Source organism: Talpa occidentalis, unplaced genomic scaffold (genome assembly GCF_014898055.3).
Source record: "Talpa occidentalis isolate TD23 unplaced genomic scaffold, MPIMG_talOcc4v2.1, whole genome shotgun sequence".
Classification (NCBI taxonomy): Eukaryota; Metazoa; Chordata; class Mammalia; order Eulipotyphla; family Talpidae; genus Talpa; species Talpa occidentalis.
Genome location: NW_026555331.1, coordinates 112,086,196 through 112,104,644, shown reverse-complemented (window position 1 = coordinate 112,104,644; position 18,449 = coordinate 112,086,196). Strand labels below are relative to the sequence as shown.

The 18,449-nt window shown below is 33.4% G+C and overlaps 1 protein-coding gene across 8 annotated transcripts in view; it reads left to right on the top strand.

Moving 5' to 3' along the window:
• ADAM22 (ADAM metallopeptidase domain 22) overlaps positions 1 to 18,449 on the top strand; it is a 207,059-nt gene that overhangs the window by 173,957 nt on the left and 14,653 nt on the right. For 3 of the 8 annotated variants that reach the window (XM_037510408.2, XM_037510401.2, XM_037510424.2), the window contains exons 25-29: positions 2,086 to 2,176; positions 6,225 to 6,242; positions 14,756 to 14,856; positions 15,196 to 15,262; positions 17,473 to 17,583. In XM_037510408.2, the coding sequence (XP_037366305.1) occupies positions 2,086 to 2,176; positions 6,225 to 6,242; positions 14,756 to 14,856; positions 15,196 to 15,262; positions 17,473 to 17,583 (388 nt within the window). Of the gene's footprint in view, positions 1 to 2,085; positions 2,177 to 6,224; positions 6,243 to 12,294; positions 12,490 to 14,755; positions 14,857 to 15,195; positions 15,263 to 15,437; positions 17,234 to 17,472; positions 17,584 to 18,449 lie in introns of those variants that run through there. The other 5 variants (XM_037510461.2, XM_037510451.2, XM_037510432.2 and 2 more) reach the window with 3 other exon arrangements.

Genomic DNA, 18,449 nt, shown 5'->3' with positions numbered 1-18,449 from the left:
CCTAGCTTTTTTTTAAGTGAAAAGATTAGTTGTAATTCCTAACTCAGAATTTTATATTCTGGGATTAGATAAGATAAAAACAATTAAAGAATTGGTTGTTAAATATTTTCTTGACGTTAGCTTTCTTTATTGTAGAATCTCATCTAAATTCAACTCCAGGTCTGTTGCCTGAACTGTACGTCAATCTAAAAGTAGCAAACTTGGCCAAAGTGCTTGGAAAGGGGTTTAAAGACATGAATAAGAAACAACAAGCAAATTTCTAAAAAGCAGAGTGGCCTAAATGGAGAAGTAGGAATTAAGTGCACATAGTTGAAAGAAAACATACATTGGAGGTTAATGTTCTTTATTACACTTTTTATCATTTCATTATTCCACAATAAATAATGCTAAAGGCATTTCACTACCAAGGAATGAGAAATAGGTAGTGTTTATCATAAGCATCCAGATGAGTAAAAAATGTTAGGCTAAGTGATCTTATTAAACAAGTTAAAAATGATTAAGATATTGGCATCCCAAGTCTTACAACGGTAGTGTGGAGCTTGTTCTAGCAATTAATACAATGGTGCAGCTATTCAGGTCCATGTGTTTATGCAACTTGTCAAAAATCACACCATAGTAAATAATGGTAAATCACTCAAAAAAGACAGCATGCGTTATGTACCCAAAAAACCCCCACCAACAACATGCCATTACTTAAAAATAATCAAGACCTGCTTCTAAATTTGCTGATCCATCCTAAGTCCCTAGAAGAAAAAGAGGGGACGACAAATATGCTAGGTCTAAAGAGTAGGAAAACCCCAGTACCACAGGAGGCCCTCTAGAAACTGCATACACTCATTTCACAGAATACCTGGGAAGGGTAGAATCTGCTAGTCTCTTCAGATGTCCTAACCCTGCCTTCTTATATGACTACTGAGGGCTTCCAGGCAGAAAGACTGCCACTTCTGTCATGGATTATTGGAGTCTGCTCAGTTGCCCTCAGTTACTGAACTTTAATATCTAGAAGGATGCCTCAGGGGTGCAACACACAAAGAAATCTGAACTGTTGTGGGTGAAAACCTTGCCATTTAACATGTGGTGAAATTAACATCAGTAAAACCAATCTCCTGGTATCAGTCTTTAATCTGCCTGTTCTGCTCTTGGGCCCTTAACTTGTTAACCAAGACTTTCACTCGTTGACTGATCTGCCTGCATTGATCCCCTTATGGATTGCATCTCAGTCTGACAATGGGTGCTGCCACAACAATGCCATTTCCAGGTCTTGAGTTTTAGACTGACCTCTGACCACCCTGGTGCCACTTGACTCTCATGCCACATCCATCTCCAGAACACTAGACTCTTTTATCTTTATTTCATTTTTTCTTTCTTTTGGATGTAGCAGACATCATTTCTAAGACTGGGAACTGCATTCCCAGTACTTTCATAATCTATGCCAGCTAAGTACTGATTGTATAACTTTGTAGCCAGAGTTATCATAAGCACCCAGATGAGTAAAAAATGTTAGGCTATATTTTCTTTGAGGGAAAAAAAAATCTCTCCCTCTCTCTCTCTCTCCCCCTCCCTCCCTCCCTTCTCCCTTCCTCCCTTCTTCCTTCCTTCCTTTCTTTTTTTTTATTGAGGTAACATTGGTTTACAACACTGTAGGTGATTCAGAGGCATAGGATCATGCCTCGTCAGATGCATGCCACCAAACCACACCCACCACCAGAGTCCATTGGGCCCCCCCTCACTGTGTTTTCTCCCTCCTCCTCTTGTAACCTTCCTTTTTGCCCCTATTTTTACACTTCTTTCTTTTAGTTCAATGACCTCATCATATTTTGCAGAAATAAACATGGAAAAATACAACTGTGCAAAATGTATTTGAACAAAAATTAAGAGGGAACATAGATGAAAATTATTTTTAAAAATTTGATGTGGGTTGAAAATTTATAGTTGATTTTTCTTCCTTTTAAAGTACTTACTTTTTACAATAAATAATGTTAGTGTGATGATTATAAATACGGAGAATAAAGTTCCTGAAAGAATTTTATATCAAAATTTCAATTATATGTACTTATCATCATTGTTTCCTTTCTCCCCCCCCAGGTGTTGCTGGTACCAATATCATAATAGGCATAATTGCTGGCACTATTTTAGTGCTGGCCCTCATATTAGGAATAACTGCATGGGGTTACAAGTAAGTGAAATATCTATTGTTACTATCAAAATATATTTTTAAACTTTATTTTTTGATGAAAACATCTGGGCAATTTTGTATCATTGGATAAGTATATTTTCAATGAAAATCAGTCTGGATCAAAGTTCAATAAGTGATTATTCTTGGCATAATTTGAGGCAATAATAATTTTATAGATTTTGACATGACTTCTAAAAGTATTGAATATTACTTTAAATTACTAGGTGAGAGAAAATAAATCTAAATTATCTACAAAGGCTGTGTTGGTTTGCACCTTTTTTTTTAAAAGATTTATTTTATTTATACAAGAACTGGGGTACAGGCCAGATATGCAGGAAGGTGAGGGGATTCACCAGAGAGAGAGCGGGGAACAGAACAGGCAGACTGGGCCTCCCCTGATGGCGCAGGTGGTTGAGTGCAGTGCTGTGAAGCTATCCACAGCTTCTGCAGCGCCTGTTCAATTCCCGGCTGGCGAGGGTCCCACATGGCAAGGGCAGACCTTTCCTGTCTTACCTGCTGCTCCCCTCAGCAGTGTATTTCGTCAGTCTGCCTGTTCTGTTCCCTGCTCTGTCTCTGGTGAATCCTCTCACCCTCCCGCACATCTGGTCTGTACCCTGGTTCTTGTGTGGATAAATAAAAAAAATCTTTAAAAAAAAATTAAAAAAACAGAAAAAAACGCATAAGAATAGGCAGACTGATGAAATACACTGCTGAAGGGAGCAGCGGGAGAGACAGGAGAGGTCTGCCTCGCCATGTGGGTTGTTCCGAGGCCTGCTGGGATCGAACCGGCACTGCAGAGGCTGTGGACAGCTTCACAGCACGGAGCTGCACTGCATGCACCACCAGGGAGGTCCCTGCTTTGCACCTTAATGACATAGAATCTCTTAATTTAAACTCATATCCAGAAATCTAGGCAAGATAGTCAATAAAGAACATAATACTTTAATAAAACCAGCAATAATTATAGTAACATTGGCAAGAACAACATGTTCAATGTAAAATTTTTGTTTCTATTTATAAGTTTTGTAAGTTACAAATTGGGGCCTCTCTGGTAGCCTAGAGGTTAAGTTTTAGTGCTATTACTGCTAAGGCCTGAGTTTGATCCCCAGACAGTGAGCTAACCCAAATATGGCACAGCAGACCTCTCCTATCTCACCTGCTGCTCCCCTCAGCAGTGTGTTTCAGTAAATATGCCCATTCTGCTCCCCATTTCTAGCCTAGTTCTTTTACACAAAAATAAATAAAGTCTTTAAATTAAAAAAGTCACAATTTATAGAACTTTGGATATTTGATTCCTTTAAACATTTACCTAAGTAAATGCTCTCAACATTTCAGACATATCTAAATATATTATACATTTAATATGTTTAATGTTTAATTTCCTTTTAAATACTTAAATTTTATGAAGTAAAAATGTCAAATAATTTATTTAAGTTAAAGTTAAATATGGTAAACCTTAACCTTAATAGTCAATGTAAAATCATAGTTCTGCTAATCTCTGATGATTATTTCATATCTCCAGGCCTAAGGTGTTTCTCCATTTGGAAGGTCTACAATTTTTGCTGGATATTCTGGGCATTGCCCCCAACTTTATAACATTTTCTACCCTCATGTATCAAACTTTAATTCACTGAAAGTCATGGGAATTAGAATATTTTAGATTTTAAAATTACCTTGGCCCTCTCAATAGAGTATGTATTATATAATTATTTGTTGTCATTATAACCTGACATTGTTTTAAGCCAATTAAATTAAAGAACAAAGTTTAAAGTGGTATATGGTGGTTGCTCATTGGTCAAACCTTAAAAGAATTTCTTTGACAGAAAAGAGACAGCAGTTTATTGCAGGAATAAACTTTGCATGCTGTAAGAATTAAACTACAAAGACATTTGTGGAAGGCTATATTAACAAATAACACAGACTGAGTAATAAAATTTAGCCTAACATAGTTACATGGCATAGTCTAATGAAAGAGACCATTGTAATAATATAATGCTTTGTCCTGATTAAATGAGGACCCAGCCCTGTGCCAGTTCACAGCAGATGCTCTATACCCATTGGCTTCTTTGATGTGCAGGTCATTAGGTTTATTACATACTTATATTTGCACAGACTGATTTCAGCATAACATTTGCAGTAATAAAATAATATCTCTTAAAGGACATTTATCTTTGTGTATTTATCATTTAAATGCTCCTCACACTTCAGGTGAGTTAGCCGCATCTTGGGATCACAGTCTTCAGCTTCTCTGACACAAGTAATTGCCATCACAAACATTGATGTTTTTGAATTAGAATGGTTTTCTTTGGTCATGGGAAAATGAAAAGCAATATTGTTAGTTCTGTAGTGTGTGATTTCTTGCCACCTAGTGATGCAGGTTGATATTTCATGTTTGTAATTTCAGAAAAACTCTCAAAGATTATATAACCTAAACATGGACTCCTATTGCTAATGAAATTACCTGCATAGTCTTGTTTTAATGATTAGAGTTAGAAGGCTTTCATTCTGTGTATAACATCTCATTCTTATGAAATTATTTTGAGGTTTCATGTTCCTTTTTTTTCATTTCTGAATATATGCATTTTTCAGATTAGTTAAGGAAAAAGATATATCTTGTTCATACTACAATATCTTCTTCATAAATAATTTGAACATAAATGATGAATATTTTAATGTTACTAAAATTATTCACAATGTGTTCAAAATGAGAATGTAGAAATTTTATTATAGGAATCAAATACATTGAATATAATGTTTCCATTTGAAATTTAAAAATGAGAACTCATTTTCTCATTAATCTTTCCAATTAAACTTTCTACCCCTTCACCAAGCCTTGGAGTGAGGGACTAGCAGGAATAGTAAATGAGGAATACTTATTTGGAATTGGCGGACCACTCAGGTAATCAGATTGTGAGACTAAAAAGCAAAATATGTTGAATAGAAAGACTCCGGGCTTATTTTTTACTCATATCTGATGGTGTTAGTATTGAAAATTATTAAGTAAAAAATTGGCACCTTTACTCTCTGGTGCTCATTATTAAACATGATACTTAGAGGGCATCCGAAATAGATTGTCAGGTAAAGGCACTACAAACAAAATCCAGGTGGAAACCTTATTTTTGATTGTAGAAGAAGGAAGGAGACTACCTCTTAGTTGCTTAACCTTTCTTAAAAGTCTTCAAATTATTAACAATTTCATTATAGAACATTAATAACTCTTTTGAGTTAAAAGTTGTTCACCCTCCAGAACTACACTACAATAATCTGTAGGAAACATTTATGTAAAAGATCATTTCTCTTGAAGCTAATGTAAATTGATTTTAATATATGGTTAAATAAAAAACAAAGGCTAAACTCTGACCAAATGTGAAACTGTTACTCAGTTCACTGAGTAACTGGTAATAACTTAGTTTCATAGCAGCAGTGAATTAACTCACTTTATCATACATAATAAAATAAAATGTTCTAGTGGTCACTTATCTTCTCCTGTTAGAGGGTCTTAGAAAGAGCTTTGGGATTGGGGTCAGAATGGGGGGGCTGCAATTGTATGGAGAATATAACAATAAAATTTATTATTTAAAAAAAAAAAGAGCTTTGGGGTATATAGTCCAAAAGAAATAAATTATGATTGCTATTTCCATGAAAACAGTTAGTTTATATAGGTAACTTGATTAATTCCATTAAATCAATGCCCTTGTCTAAAATCCTGTATTTGAAATGGAGTTTGCTTTAGGGCATTACTAAATGTTTAAAATGATACAATTGATAATTGAGAAAACAGTGTGCTTTAATAACTGAAACTTATTTATGCTTTTAAAATAGATGTTTAATTAAAAATATGGTCACTAACCCTTTGATGTCACTTCTAATAATGAAATGTTTATGTGTATGTCTGCATTTGTATTCACCGTTTTAATTCTGCAGTTCTAAGGCATCTTGTGGATATATTTCAATGAATGCTAGGGCCTTTTTGTTTCATTCTCCCTCTTAATGTACCTCCAAAAGTAACTAATTCTTTTTTTTCTTCCTCTTTCTTGTCTATGAAAAGAAACTATCGAGAACAGAGGTATGTGATGAGAATAATCTGAAAATACAATTGAAAGGTTTAAATCTTTTTAGCATCTTTGGAATAATACAGTTATATCCAAGTTCACTTTATTTTTATGCTGCAATGATTATAAATGAATCTTGGTTTTTCATGTTCTTGATGTAATAATTTTAATAACGGTGCTATGTTACGTATTAATATAAAATCAGTCTATTATAATTTTAATGGTTCTTTCATCCAACAGTACTGCAATTAGTAGAATTTACTTGTGTGACTTTTATAGTAATATGTATGGAAATATAGTAATATGTATGGATTTTTTTCCATCTGAAACAAACTTCCTGTATGTTAAGGTGTCACTTTCATTTACATTAATTTATTGGCTTTCTTCATGTTTATTACACATTTTTTGCTAACACTTTCTGAGACAGTTTATTTTTTATTTGTTACTGTTATATTAATAACATCTTTTCATAAGTGATAAACTGCATTGGACCCAGTATTGTGGTCCTGGCAATTGATATGCCCGTTTACCTCTGCATAAGAAAATTCTTTTTGTACTAATTGGTATTTGCACTGGTAGTTAAGAAAGAACTTACATAGTTGGAGAACATACATATTCAGTGTACTTTCACTGAATAAAAAAGCCTGTCAAGAAAGTAAAATACACTATTCATCATAACTTTACAATCTTTGTTTAACCAATTGCATAGAGATAGAAATCATTCATCTCGTTCTCTAAGAATTGACTATTTTTTCTGTTAGCCCATATTGTAAGTTAGTCCTTTCATAATTCACATTTTAAAACTAGCTCATATAGTACTAGTTTTGTACTCAAGATAACTATGCAGATTACTACTTTACTTAACTTTTCCCACTTTTCCATTAAATGCCTATCACAGCTTAGGAATATGAGGTAATAAACATGGTGGTACTTTTTCAGGCCTGAACCAGGGCTTTTATTTTTCCACAAATTAAAATTTTAAACTGTAATGTTGTGTTTTTCTGGCCAATTAGATATTAGCAAATATTGACCTTGCCTTGGAGTAAGTAACTGTTAATAGAAGTAGTGAAACTTAAAAACAACTAGATTTCTTTGTGACATGTTTTAAACTCTTATGTCCAATAACTGGAGAAGAAATGGAATCATATAGACTTCTGTTGGGTAGAAGTTGACAGTCATATAAGAAATCTGGTGACTTTCTTTAGTGAAAGTAAAATTAGATTAATAAGATAAAAACAATTATGATTGTTTTCATAGAAGCTAAAGTTATAATGTAACTTAAATATTGTTGACTATATTAAAAGGAAAGGAAAATGTTGCAGGTATGTAATATAAGCAAAGCTAAAACAGTACCGTAAGACATATTCTCACCAGGGATTCTATCTAGAATAAGGGAATTACCCATATGATTAACATATGATTAATATGTAAAACTGTACACCAATTTCTTATTCTAACAATACATGCATAGCAAAGTTAGGAATATTTTCACATTAAGAATATCCTTTATGTAATTGATAAAATTTCATGCCTTCTGCTATTATAGGATCTCCATTTCATCAACCTGGTTACTTTTTTTGGGTTCTCATTTATGTTTTTAAAGTTGTCACTTCCCCAGTAGATACTTCTTTTTCTGTATTTTGGTATATTTCAACACAACCTTTATTTATTTTTGTCCTTGTCCATAGCTAATCAATCTTAGATTTATACAATAATTCTCAAAATGGAGTAGTAAAGAAATGAACCTTAGATCAGGAAGTTGTTAATATGTAAATATCCTAAAGATTTTTCCTTTTTTGAGAATATGTTAGTGATTATAGAGAAATTGGTAACACCAATGGACCAAAGCATGCATTAAGATATTTATAATCTTGTAAAAGTATCTACATATACTCAAATAAAGATGTGTCCAGAGCTAGAGGATAGCAAGAAGTATAAATAAGAAATTTCAGTTGTCCTTGTCTTTAAATTAAGTTTACTTTGAGGTCCATGATAGGAAAACCAAATGACAAGGAATCAAAATTCACTTGCTACTATGTGATCGTGGGAAATCACTTGAACTTAACTTGAAAATCTGATGTTCCTTGTTATTGTAAAGCATTATTGTCAGGGAAGTTATTAGTATCTGGTCTCTGGAGACTGTGTTTCTCTGATCTTCATGGTTCTTCTCCCACACGGAGACAGCACCTATTGACATGATTAAAGTCCACATGTACTGGTTGAACTGGTCAAAGTGTTGGTGAACTTAGCTTTGGTTCCGACATTAAATACAAGACCATACTTAATATGTAGCCAGAATTTTTACATATCATATATTAGATGGATGGCTATTTTTTCCTCACAAAGGAAGACCTCCACAATTTTTTTAGTTTATGCTATTATTAATATTGCAGTATCATTACTTTAGAATTTAGGATCTGTATGCTTTGTAACAAGGATTATAAATTTGAGTTTTCAGGAATATTTACAAACAGCAATAGAATAAGAAAATAACAATAGAGCTTAGATTTAGAAAATATTCATTTCAGTTGAAATGTTCACTTTCTGTGTCTGAAATGAACTCACATCATTATGATTAATGTGAAATAGAATAATTAGATCCTATCTTTCTGATCCATACCTTAGAGGAACCCCAAACCCCATTTCTTTAGTCTAACCTATTATAGCCACTTTTTTTCCTACTTATGACACTCCCTCCTTTTTCTTTAAACCCTTTCTTAGTTTTTTATATTATTTCAGTGATAGCCATATATCTGTCAATGTGACTTGGTACACATTATATACTTCTTAAAATATTAAAGTAACAATTCCAATAACAGACAGCCCATATGCTAAAAAAGCACTAGAGAAATGCCTCCTTCAGTATTAAGGTTAAGAATTAATTACATTTTTTTCATTGTACTCTCACTTTGAGGATTATTAAGTTAAATATTATGTTTCAGTGGACCCTTCTAGTTCAAACCAGACTTCCTTCATAATAGCCTAACCATTTGCCTAACAGCTTTTGGAGAAAAAAGAATGTTCCAAGAAACATTGTTATTTGATATTTAAATTTAGAATGCTGATACTGGAGATAATTTATATTATGAACACACTAAGAGTAGGATTCAATTTGTCTTCTAAAGTGAATAAAAGTAAATAAGCAATAAACATGGGTAGTATAGACCTGGGAAGAAATAATAATTACAGCTTATGTAAGTCACCTCCTCCAGAGTTATTAAATTATAAAGGTTAGTTCTTGCCTTAGTAACTAGGAAATACCTTCAAAAGAATTTTTTCATTAAATGTATATATTCAAAACACAAAATGAAGTACAAAGATTATATAAGAAGGGAAAAAACAATCTATAATTAGTGTGGGATGGAGTCCTTTTTGAGGGAAAAAATTTAGTAAAATAATCTTTTCTTTTGGTCACTATAAAAAAATTAATGCACATGTCTAAAATATTTGCATGTAATGTAAAAAATAGCATGTAACTTTCCCACTATAAAACTAAATACTGGTCAGGGCGGCTGATGTGGTAGTCATGTCTATATCCCAAAATTCCATGAAACCATCAAAATTTAGAGAACAATGCCATAAAAACTAGAAAAGTATAAATTCAGTTAAAAAGTTTAAGATATTATTTAGTTTGCCATTTATTTATAACATAATCAAATGTTGCTGATCAGGAACCTGATATTCTCTACCTTCCCTAGAGGTTAAATAAAAAGAAATAAGTTTGTTATAATGTTACGAATATTGAAAGAAAGATTAATTTATAGACAGTAAGTTATATTAAATGTTATTCTTAAGAAATCTTTAATAAATTATCTATCATTAATATTTTTCTGTATTTATGATGCAAAGAAAATTACATAGATTCCTTGTGAAATGTAAGGAGAATGTAGTTTCTATATTTAAGAAACTTAATGTTAGAAACAGATTAACAATCTTAATTTATCTGTGATGATAAAAACAAGACTGTGTCCCAGAAGTTTGTTGAACTTAAAAACTCCCTTCCTACCTTTTGACTGAAACCCACAATTTATCACATGCTTAGCATTTAGATACTTGTACACTGTGTAAAAGATGCATGGACTGCAGCAAATTTCATGAGGAGTGATAACATGTGCTCAGTTAAAAAAATTGTGAAAGGCTGTCCACTTAAGCCTGCCGTATCAACTAAATGAGTCCTTGTAAATGGCTTTAGCTAAGACCATATAAAGAGAAATTAGAGAGGTAGAGTAATGGGAAAGGTCAAGTATAATCAGAAGGTGTCTTTATTTAACTTGAGCTGAGTCACATCTTGTCAGCATATAAAGATTATCATTAAAGATAGTAGTGACAAGAAGAATCTGTTAACCATTATTATTGGAAATGCGAGGCTGATGGTACATTTTCTGATATTCTTTCATAAATATTAATATCATACAAAATAGAACTTTCTTCCTTGATATAACATACAGAATCTTACTGATGGCATTATTTTAAACATTGATGGAATATTTTACTGAAAGGAGACCAGACAGAATATATGAGTCCAGAGATTAAAGATTTCTTGTATAATAAGATACAACATTTCCTCTGCATTAACATTATAAATACAGGGTAACAGTATTATTTTTCCTGTGAAAGTAATGTTTCATAATATACCAGGAAAAAGGAAGGAAGATTACAATTATGAACTGAAGTCATTTATAAGTTTGAATTTTTTTGCAGTGATATATATCTACCAATTATAGGTAAAATTAGTCTTATATAGAAATCTCATGAGACATTCTTTTTTAAAGGGAAGGAGTAGATTTAATCTCACAGATTAATATATAGCTGCTTTATATCGGTTGAAAAATCTTTTTTAGATTTGTAGAGATGTGTGAAATATGTGGATTAAAATAATATGAGAGTATATTCCCTCATTCAAAAGGACAAATGACCAAATATTTTAGACATTTAAAATAATATAAGAAATAGCATAAGCAAGTAAAATCAAATTATGATATTTTTTGGATAGAATTGGCCAATAATAAAGAGTTATCCAAGGAAAAGTCAAATAAAAAACGGTGTTAGCAGATTTGTGCCTTTCTTGGAGACCTATTTGCATATACGTCTGTTTAAAATTCTGAGTCCAACACTAGTTAAAAGTACCCTAACAATAGTACTGAATGGAACTGAATCAAGTGTTGGATTCAGTTGACTGTTTGGGGGCCAAACCCTGGCAGAAGACCTGAATAGCTATTGAGGGAGGAAGTTGACTCTGTGGTCCTGTCTAAAATTTTATACCGTATTCCTTTAGAAATAATAAAAATCTGCTCCAACCTTATTTAATTCAAAATCAGAGTGCATCAGAGCAGATTAAATAGATTTTCCCCTTATATCTCTCACTACAGTGAAGGTAGAGAAATGACATTATTCACCAACCATTTTGCAGAGTAAAAATATTATTTTTTCACCCTTTGTGCTTGCAAACTTATCTTCCTGTGAATATTCTACTGTGCAGTTATTATGTTTTTGATTTGGATTTTTTTCTTGTTTCTTCCTATTTCTATTAAGTGAATAATGAAGGTTTAAATTGAACAGGGAACTCAAGTAAAAATTATTTGGATTAAGTATAGGACTTAGTTTAGAAATCAATCAGTAATTTTAAGACCAAATCAAGGTTACATTGCATAATATAATGCATAGAAACATGAATAGTTTAGTCACCACAATGAAAAAATTTATGCCTTTTTTGGGCAAGAGCTGTCTATCCTAGCATGTCTCCTGTGACATCATTTTTTTTTTAAAGAGAAAACTACAGTTAACATCTCCCAGTATAACACTGTGAAAAACCTCATCTTTCATATTTTTCCCTTGAAGCAAGGCTTTTTTTTTCCATCCAGAATGTAAAGACTTCAGTAATCGCCTGTCTGACCTCTATAATGAGAATGACTAATTTGTCACATTTATTAATAACCTTATGTGTTGTAGATTTGATTCATGTAGCTCATTATCCCTACCTCTTTTTTCCTAAATAATATTTGTATATGTCTGTGTTCATGTGTGTGTGTCTTGTTTTCTGACTCTGAAATGTTTATTATGCCTTAGACAGTTACCCCAGGGAGATTATGTAAAAAAGCCTGGAGATGGTGACTCTTTTTATAGCGACATTCCTCCTGGAGTCAGCACAAACTCAGCATCTAGTTCTAAGAAGAGGTCTGCTTTTCTGTCGCATTTTCAGATTTCTACCTGTTCCATCACACATTATTCCATTAGTCAGAACATTTCATTATTTTGCAGCAGGTTTGATTACTTCTTCCTTCTTTCTTGAATGTCAAAAAGTAGTATCCTTTGTTCTTTGATTACTCTACTTCAAGATGCCATATGCTCAAAACCACCCGTTAAACAAATCAGATCAGAAATCGGAACTAAACAAAACTAAACAAACAACAAACATATATGTATCTAGAAAACTACAGGATATTTAAATTTTATTCTTATATGCTTAAGAGACTACATATAGTATTTTATATTACTTTAAATGGTGAGCTTTATGTCATGTTTGGTAGTCAAAGAAAAAGGTTACTGTCATGCTTCAATAAAAGCAGTTGTTAAATAAGTTGGTAATATAAATGCTGCATTGAATATTTTTTAATTTTGAATTTTTAAAAGCTAAGCTTGCTGTGAAAAAGATTGCTTCTCTGTGAATCATATTTGAATATTATGATTTTGCCTTTTATTCCTGGAATGGTTATTTTTACACATTATAATTCAGAACTTGGTTGCCAAATTAACATATTTAATGTTTGCCTGAGTTTTAATACAGGTAGGATTAATACATTATTTATATGTTTTAAATTTCAATGTTATATTTCTTGCTCCAGGATCTTAAGGTGTATAGGACCATTAAAAATTTTGCATAAGTTATAATTGCTTAATAAAGAAACTGATGGAGGGAACAAAGAGTTGAAATGTTGTAGAAAATGAGTTCTACATTTATATTGAAGGAAGCTCAGATATATCCAGTGGAAGTATTTCTTTAAAACTGTTGGTAGGGTTATAATTATAAGAAAGAATATGTGATAGCCCCCATGCATTTCTTTGGTCACAACAATTACTTTGTAGACTGATGGGAAAAATTACTAGAAATTACTTGTTTGTTGACAAGAAACATGATTTCTTCTAGAGTTCTGAGTAGAGTGAATCATCCATAAAAATTCTTTAATGGATTTCACTCTTCATAAACATGAATCAGGAAGGAGAATAGAAAGAATTAATGAGATCTGGGAACTCTACATGGAATTGTGTTAAGCATGAAGGATAGTTTTTACTCAGATAATATTAGTTTTTGTACCAGGGAGTACAGTTCTATAGAAAATGTTATTTTTTATTCTTTTAATTTATTGAGAGCTTTTTGCCTAGGAGAATAAAATGTGTTCTTGATCAAATATTTAATTTTCAATAACATGGTAAATAAGTAGAGAAATTGATAGATTTCAGCCGAATTTCTATTGTCCTGTACAAAATAAGGATCATTCTATAACTAGAAAATGTCTAGAATGTCCTAATGTAGGGAATTAACATGTAATAATTGAATGATTTCCATTTCTTTTTATTCATCAGAAAATTCCTTTTAAATGGAATTAACTGAAGTTATTAACTGAAGTGATATGCAGAAAAATTTTAAGTATAGTGTGACTTTCTAAAATACCTCAAGAAGAGCTTTAAATATTCATTTGAGTAATTCCTAGAATTTAGCAAAATCTCATTGGTTGATGACTTTTAAAGAAGTTAAAAATTGTTTCAAGTTATGTGACTAGTCTATGTTGTTTGTCAAATACTTTTCTTAATGTACAAGGTAGGTGTGTAAATTTTGCTTCTTGTAGACAATTCATTTAAATATGGCAGGACACAAATAGTAGAGGGCTTAATGGTACATGGTACATGGGCTTTGTGAGAGATATTTTCATGACAAATGCTTGGTTCAGTTTAGTTATTGGACACAACTAACAATACTATATTTGTGGGGGGGGACCATACTTTGGAGAAAACGACAATTCTCAGAAAATTACGTTATTGTTAAGAAGACCTAAATATTATTCTGATAAAGGTTAACCAGGTTCAATTGAGCAAATCCAACAAGATCTCTTGGAAGTCCATGTTCTCATAATATTTGAATGGAAACCATTGCTTTACAATTAAGAAACATCTATGGTGGGACCCCATTATAACACTGCTGCTTGGATTATGTAATTGAAATAGTAGTGAATTTACTTTCTGGTTGATGTGTTCTAGAGAATGTAAATTGGCTTGCATTGTATCCTGACACTTTTTAATTATAAACTATTGTAATGGGGTTCCATTGTATTTGACTTTTCTTAAATTGAATGTTGTGTAATTCTGCCTTCTTCATGAAGATTTTCATGTTCTCTTCATTCTTTCATTTCAATTTTTTCTTTCTTGATTTATTTTACTTAATAAACAATAATGCATAGAAATTTTGCTTACTGATTTCAAAGCATTCATTTGATTACGTTTTTGAACAGTATATAAATATTTTCAATTTCAGGTCAAATGGACTCTCTCATTCTTGGAGCGAAAGGATTCCAGATACAAAACATATTTCTGACATCTGTGAAAATGGGCGACCTCGAAGTAACTCTTGGCAAGGTATAGGGTGGCATTCCAAATCCAAGTGTCCATATCACCCAAATTTTATGTCCTATGGTCCCTGGTTGTAAAATCTTATCTTTCCATTAAGCTCTTTAGTGCTCTCTTCCCCAATAGAGAGGAGGGCATTTATTAGTAAAAAGCATTATTTTTTTTTTTCTCTGGATGGGATATGCTGGGATTTAATAGCATTAGCATGAGACGCAGTCAGAAGGCAGTACAGGGTGCTATAAAGTTCTGGGGTAGTGATGGTTATGAATTACACCCCCTTGTTATGCCATGTAATGAAAACTATGGCAATTATTTTATGCAAATCTAATTAAAAACTATCTTTTCCAGGTAACCTGGGAGGCAACAGAAAGAAAATCAGAGGCAAACGATTTAGACCTCGGTCTAATTCAACTGAGTAAGTCTGAACCTCTAATGGAAAAAGGCATTCCAAGGTCCTGTGCAATTAAGTATGAGAAGTTAATTAACCAGATCATCAAAGAACTGTTAAACCATGCCTCTGGTCTTGGTTTTGTCTTTTTAATTCTTTCTTGCCGTTTTAAAATTAACCATGGCTTTTCTCTTTTACATAGGCATCTCCGCAACTGTGCCCATACCAATATTCACTGATAGTGGGGGTCTCACCCTCTCTGCAGGCTTTTTCCTCCAGTAACCTGCCATTGTGGTGTCTTGGTGCCGTTTGAAGGGAATTTTGATAACATTCCTTTCTTCTCATCACCTTGGGTCCAGCCATTTCAGAGGGCTCACCCTTCCTATCCCCAATATTCACAAAGCCTAGAAGCATCAGGGAAAACTTCCCACCTTATTAGAGCATGATACTGCTCACAACTTGAAACCACCGCTCTGAGGTCTTCATGGCTGCAATCTAAGCATTCTCTCAGACTAATGGAATAAGTTTCCCTTTTGAATTTTCCTTCTGAGAACATTTAAAAGGGTATCTGCCTAAACTTGCTCTTTAACGGAATCATTGTCACTAAATGCAATACTATCCATTTAAAATGATGGCCACACATTTGTTATAGTGTGGGAGGGGTTGGAAATTAATTTATTGTCTTTTATAAGGTAAACACCATGCACTTTATTTTTATTTGTTTTTCCACTTAAGAAAGTATAAGCGAAGCCAAACTTTCTGAAACCTTTATCTCCCATCATGAAATAAAACATACCCTTGGTATCCTTCTGGACCTTGCCACTCAGTTTTAATTACCCGGACTTATTTTGACCCACCTAAATTTGTTTTTACTTGTTTCTCACTGCAGTACTAGTTATTGTTCCCAGGGTCTTAGTTGCTTCTTCATGCCTTAATACTTAAAATATCTGGAGCAAGTATTTGTTAATTGCTTGTCAGAAACTTATGTTAGCTTTTCTATCATGTATCCTGCCCTTTTTCAGTACAGGACAATAACATTGCCCTGAAATTTGGACCTTCCTGCTGATGGTATTGTTTTGTAAGTGGCTTGTCAAAGTTTACTAGAGGATCCTATACCTTAGAAACAATAGATAGGTTCAAGTAATACATTGCATGGTCCAGAATGGCATCATAGAACTCCATCATAAAGAACTAATCTGTTAGAGTTTATCTTATGCATTCCCAAAGCACCTGGATGCTTTAGGGCTTATGGTAGATAAACTCTTCTTGGAATGTTGTTTGATTTGTTTTGCATGAGGTCACCTGGTAAGAGCTCCTTAGCTTAACTTAGTCGCTTACAAGAATATGGATAAAACTGCAAGATGTTCTTTAGAGCTTCCCTTGTATACTGTTTAGTGTTCTAACAATATTTCTTATAACACGGTTTTAAAAACTCCTAAGTGGAAAAAAAAAATCCAACATTAAAGCTATAAGTTTAGGTCCCCCAAATACTTGGTATTTAGTAAATGTCATATAATATTTTCTAGAGCAATCACTTATTTAAAAAAATTTCTGTAAAATTCCACTCATATCATAAATACTAAACTATAGATAGCTTTTGAGAAATCTTGCCTGTGAGGTAATTAATTTAAAATATTTAATAAGACATCAGAATCATCTTTGCAAGGAAGAGGTATTAGGACTCACTCAGATTTTTCAGACTTTTCAGATTTGGGTTATATGACTTACATTAATTAAACATAACCAAGTCTGTGAAGCTGATCACTATTCTTGCATTCTTTATTGTATAGGCATGATATATGGAACTTTTTTTCTTAAACAGAATCATAATGCATAGCATTTTAGGAATTATGTGGGTAGTTTTTTTAATACTTTCCATATTTGTTAAATAATCCCATTTGCTTCTGATGAAATGGGATAATTTGTGTGACAATTAGAGGAACAGAAAGACCATGGACAAACATATATTTTATTTTTTTATATTAAAAGGTATTATCAGGTCCAAATTTTCAATACTCCCTTTAGTAACTTATCATCCCAAAGGATGATGAAATATTCAGTCATAAATTAAAATATGTACCACAAATGCATACTTTGCTAATTAACAACAGAAAATGTCCTTGTTTATTGTGTTGTTTTTCCACTCAAAGCTTTTGCATCTTCCTCACTGTTGTACATGATGTAAAGAAAAAAAAGCTTTTGGCTTAGACTTTGTATTATATATTGTGTTTTTACAGGAGGGAGCCCCAAGCACCTGAGCCTGGGCACTCCCTCGCCCAGACTGTCCCATCCCAAGGCATAAGCCCAGGGGGCTCTGACAGCCCCCAGACAGGGAGTCTGGATCACAGGTCAGTCTCCACCTGCCCCTTCATTCTGGGCTGCCACTTAATTTCCCTCCAAGTCCCTTCCTTGGCTGAGAACAGGGTCATTTGATCTCTGACTGACCCTCAAAGTCTGCTCGGAGGTGGTCCTTGTCCAGCCAGCACCAGCTGATTTTCCTATGCCTTTCCATCCTGGAGAACACAAAGAGCTCTCCTATCCTGTCTAATGCATTTTTTTTTTTTGCATGTTGCGCTACAATCCAAGTCAAGCCACATAGGCAGGTAAATAGCAGTTTGATAAAATCCCGTCATTGCAGCCAACACCACTAGAGGTGTTAGGAAGCCCACGATGAAGACATTGCTGGGGCAGATTCCAGAAGTAACAGCAATTGGGAGGTCTCTTCACTGACCTCTAGTGAGGTGACCACAGCCTTCTGAAATGCTCCCTAAATCGGAGGGGAAAAAATCCATCATATGCAAGTCAAGTCAGGTGGCTGGCTGTAGGTTTCATGGCACCACTTCCAAGATAGTCAGTGAAAGGAACCTTTCTGTTCCTGGAAGTGGCCCACTGCCTGTGGGTGACAGTTTGCTGTGTGGCTATGTTTCACCTGATCACAGCTGCATGGGCTTTTTCTACGGTTTCCCCCAGACCAGAGTGTTTACTAGCCTTCATTTGTGGCTGCATTTGCTTTTTGATATTTTTCTTTTTGTTCAATCTCAATGGAGATATATATGCAAGTTTTAATTGGCTATCTGTGAAAAGCGCAAGTTGGCAATGATTGTGGCTAAAGGCAAAACTAGTGTGAGTTTTTCCTGAGTCAGGGGATATTATCCTAGCAAAAATGGTCTTATAAGCATAAAAAACAACCACTCCCTTCTCTTAGGAGGGAGCT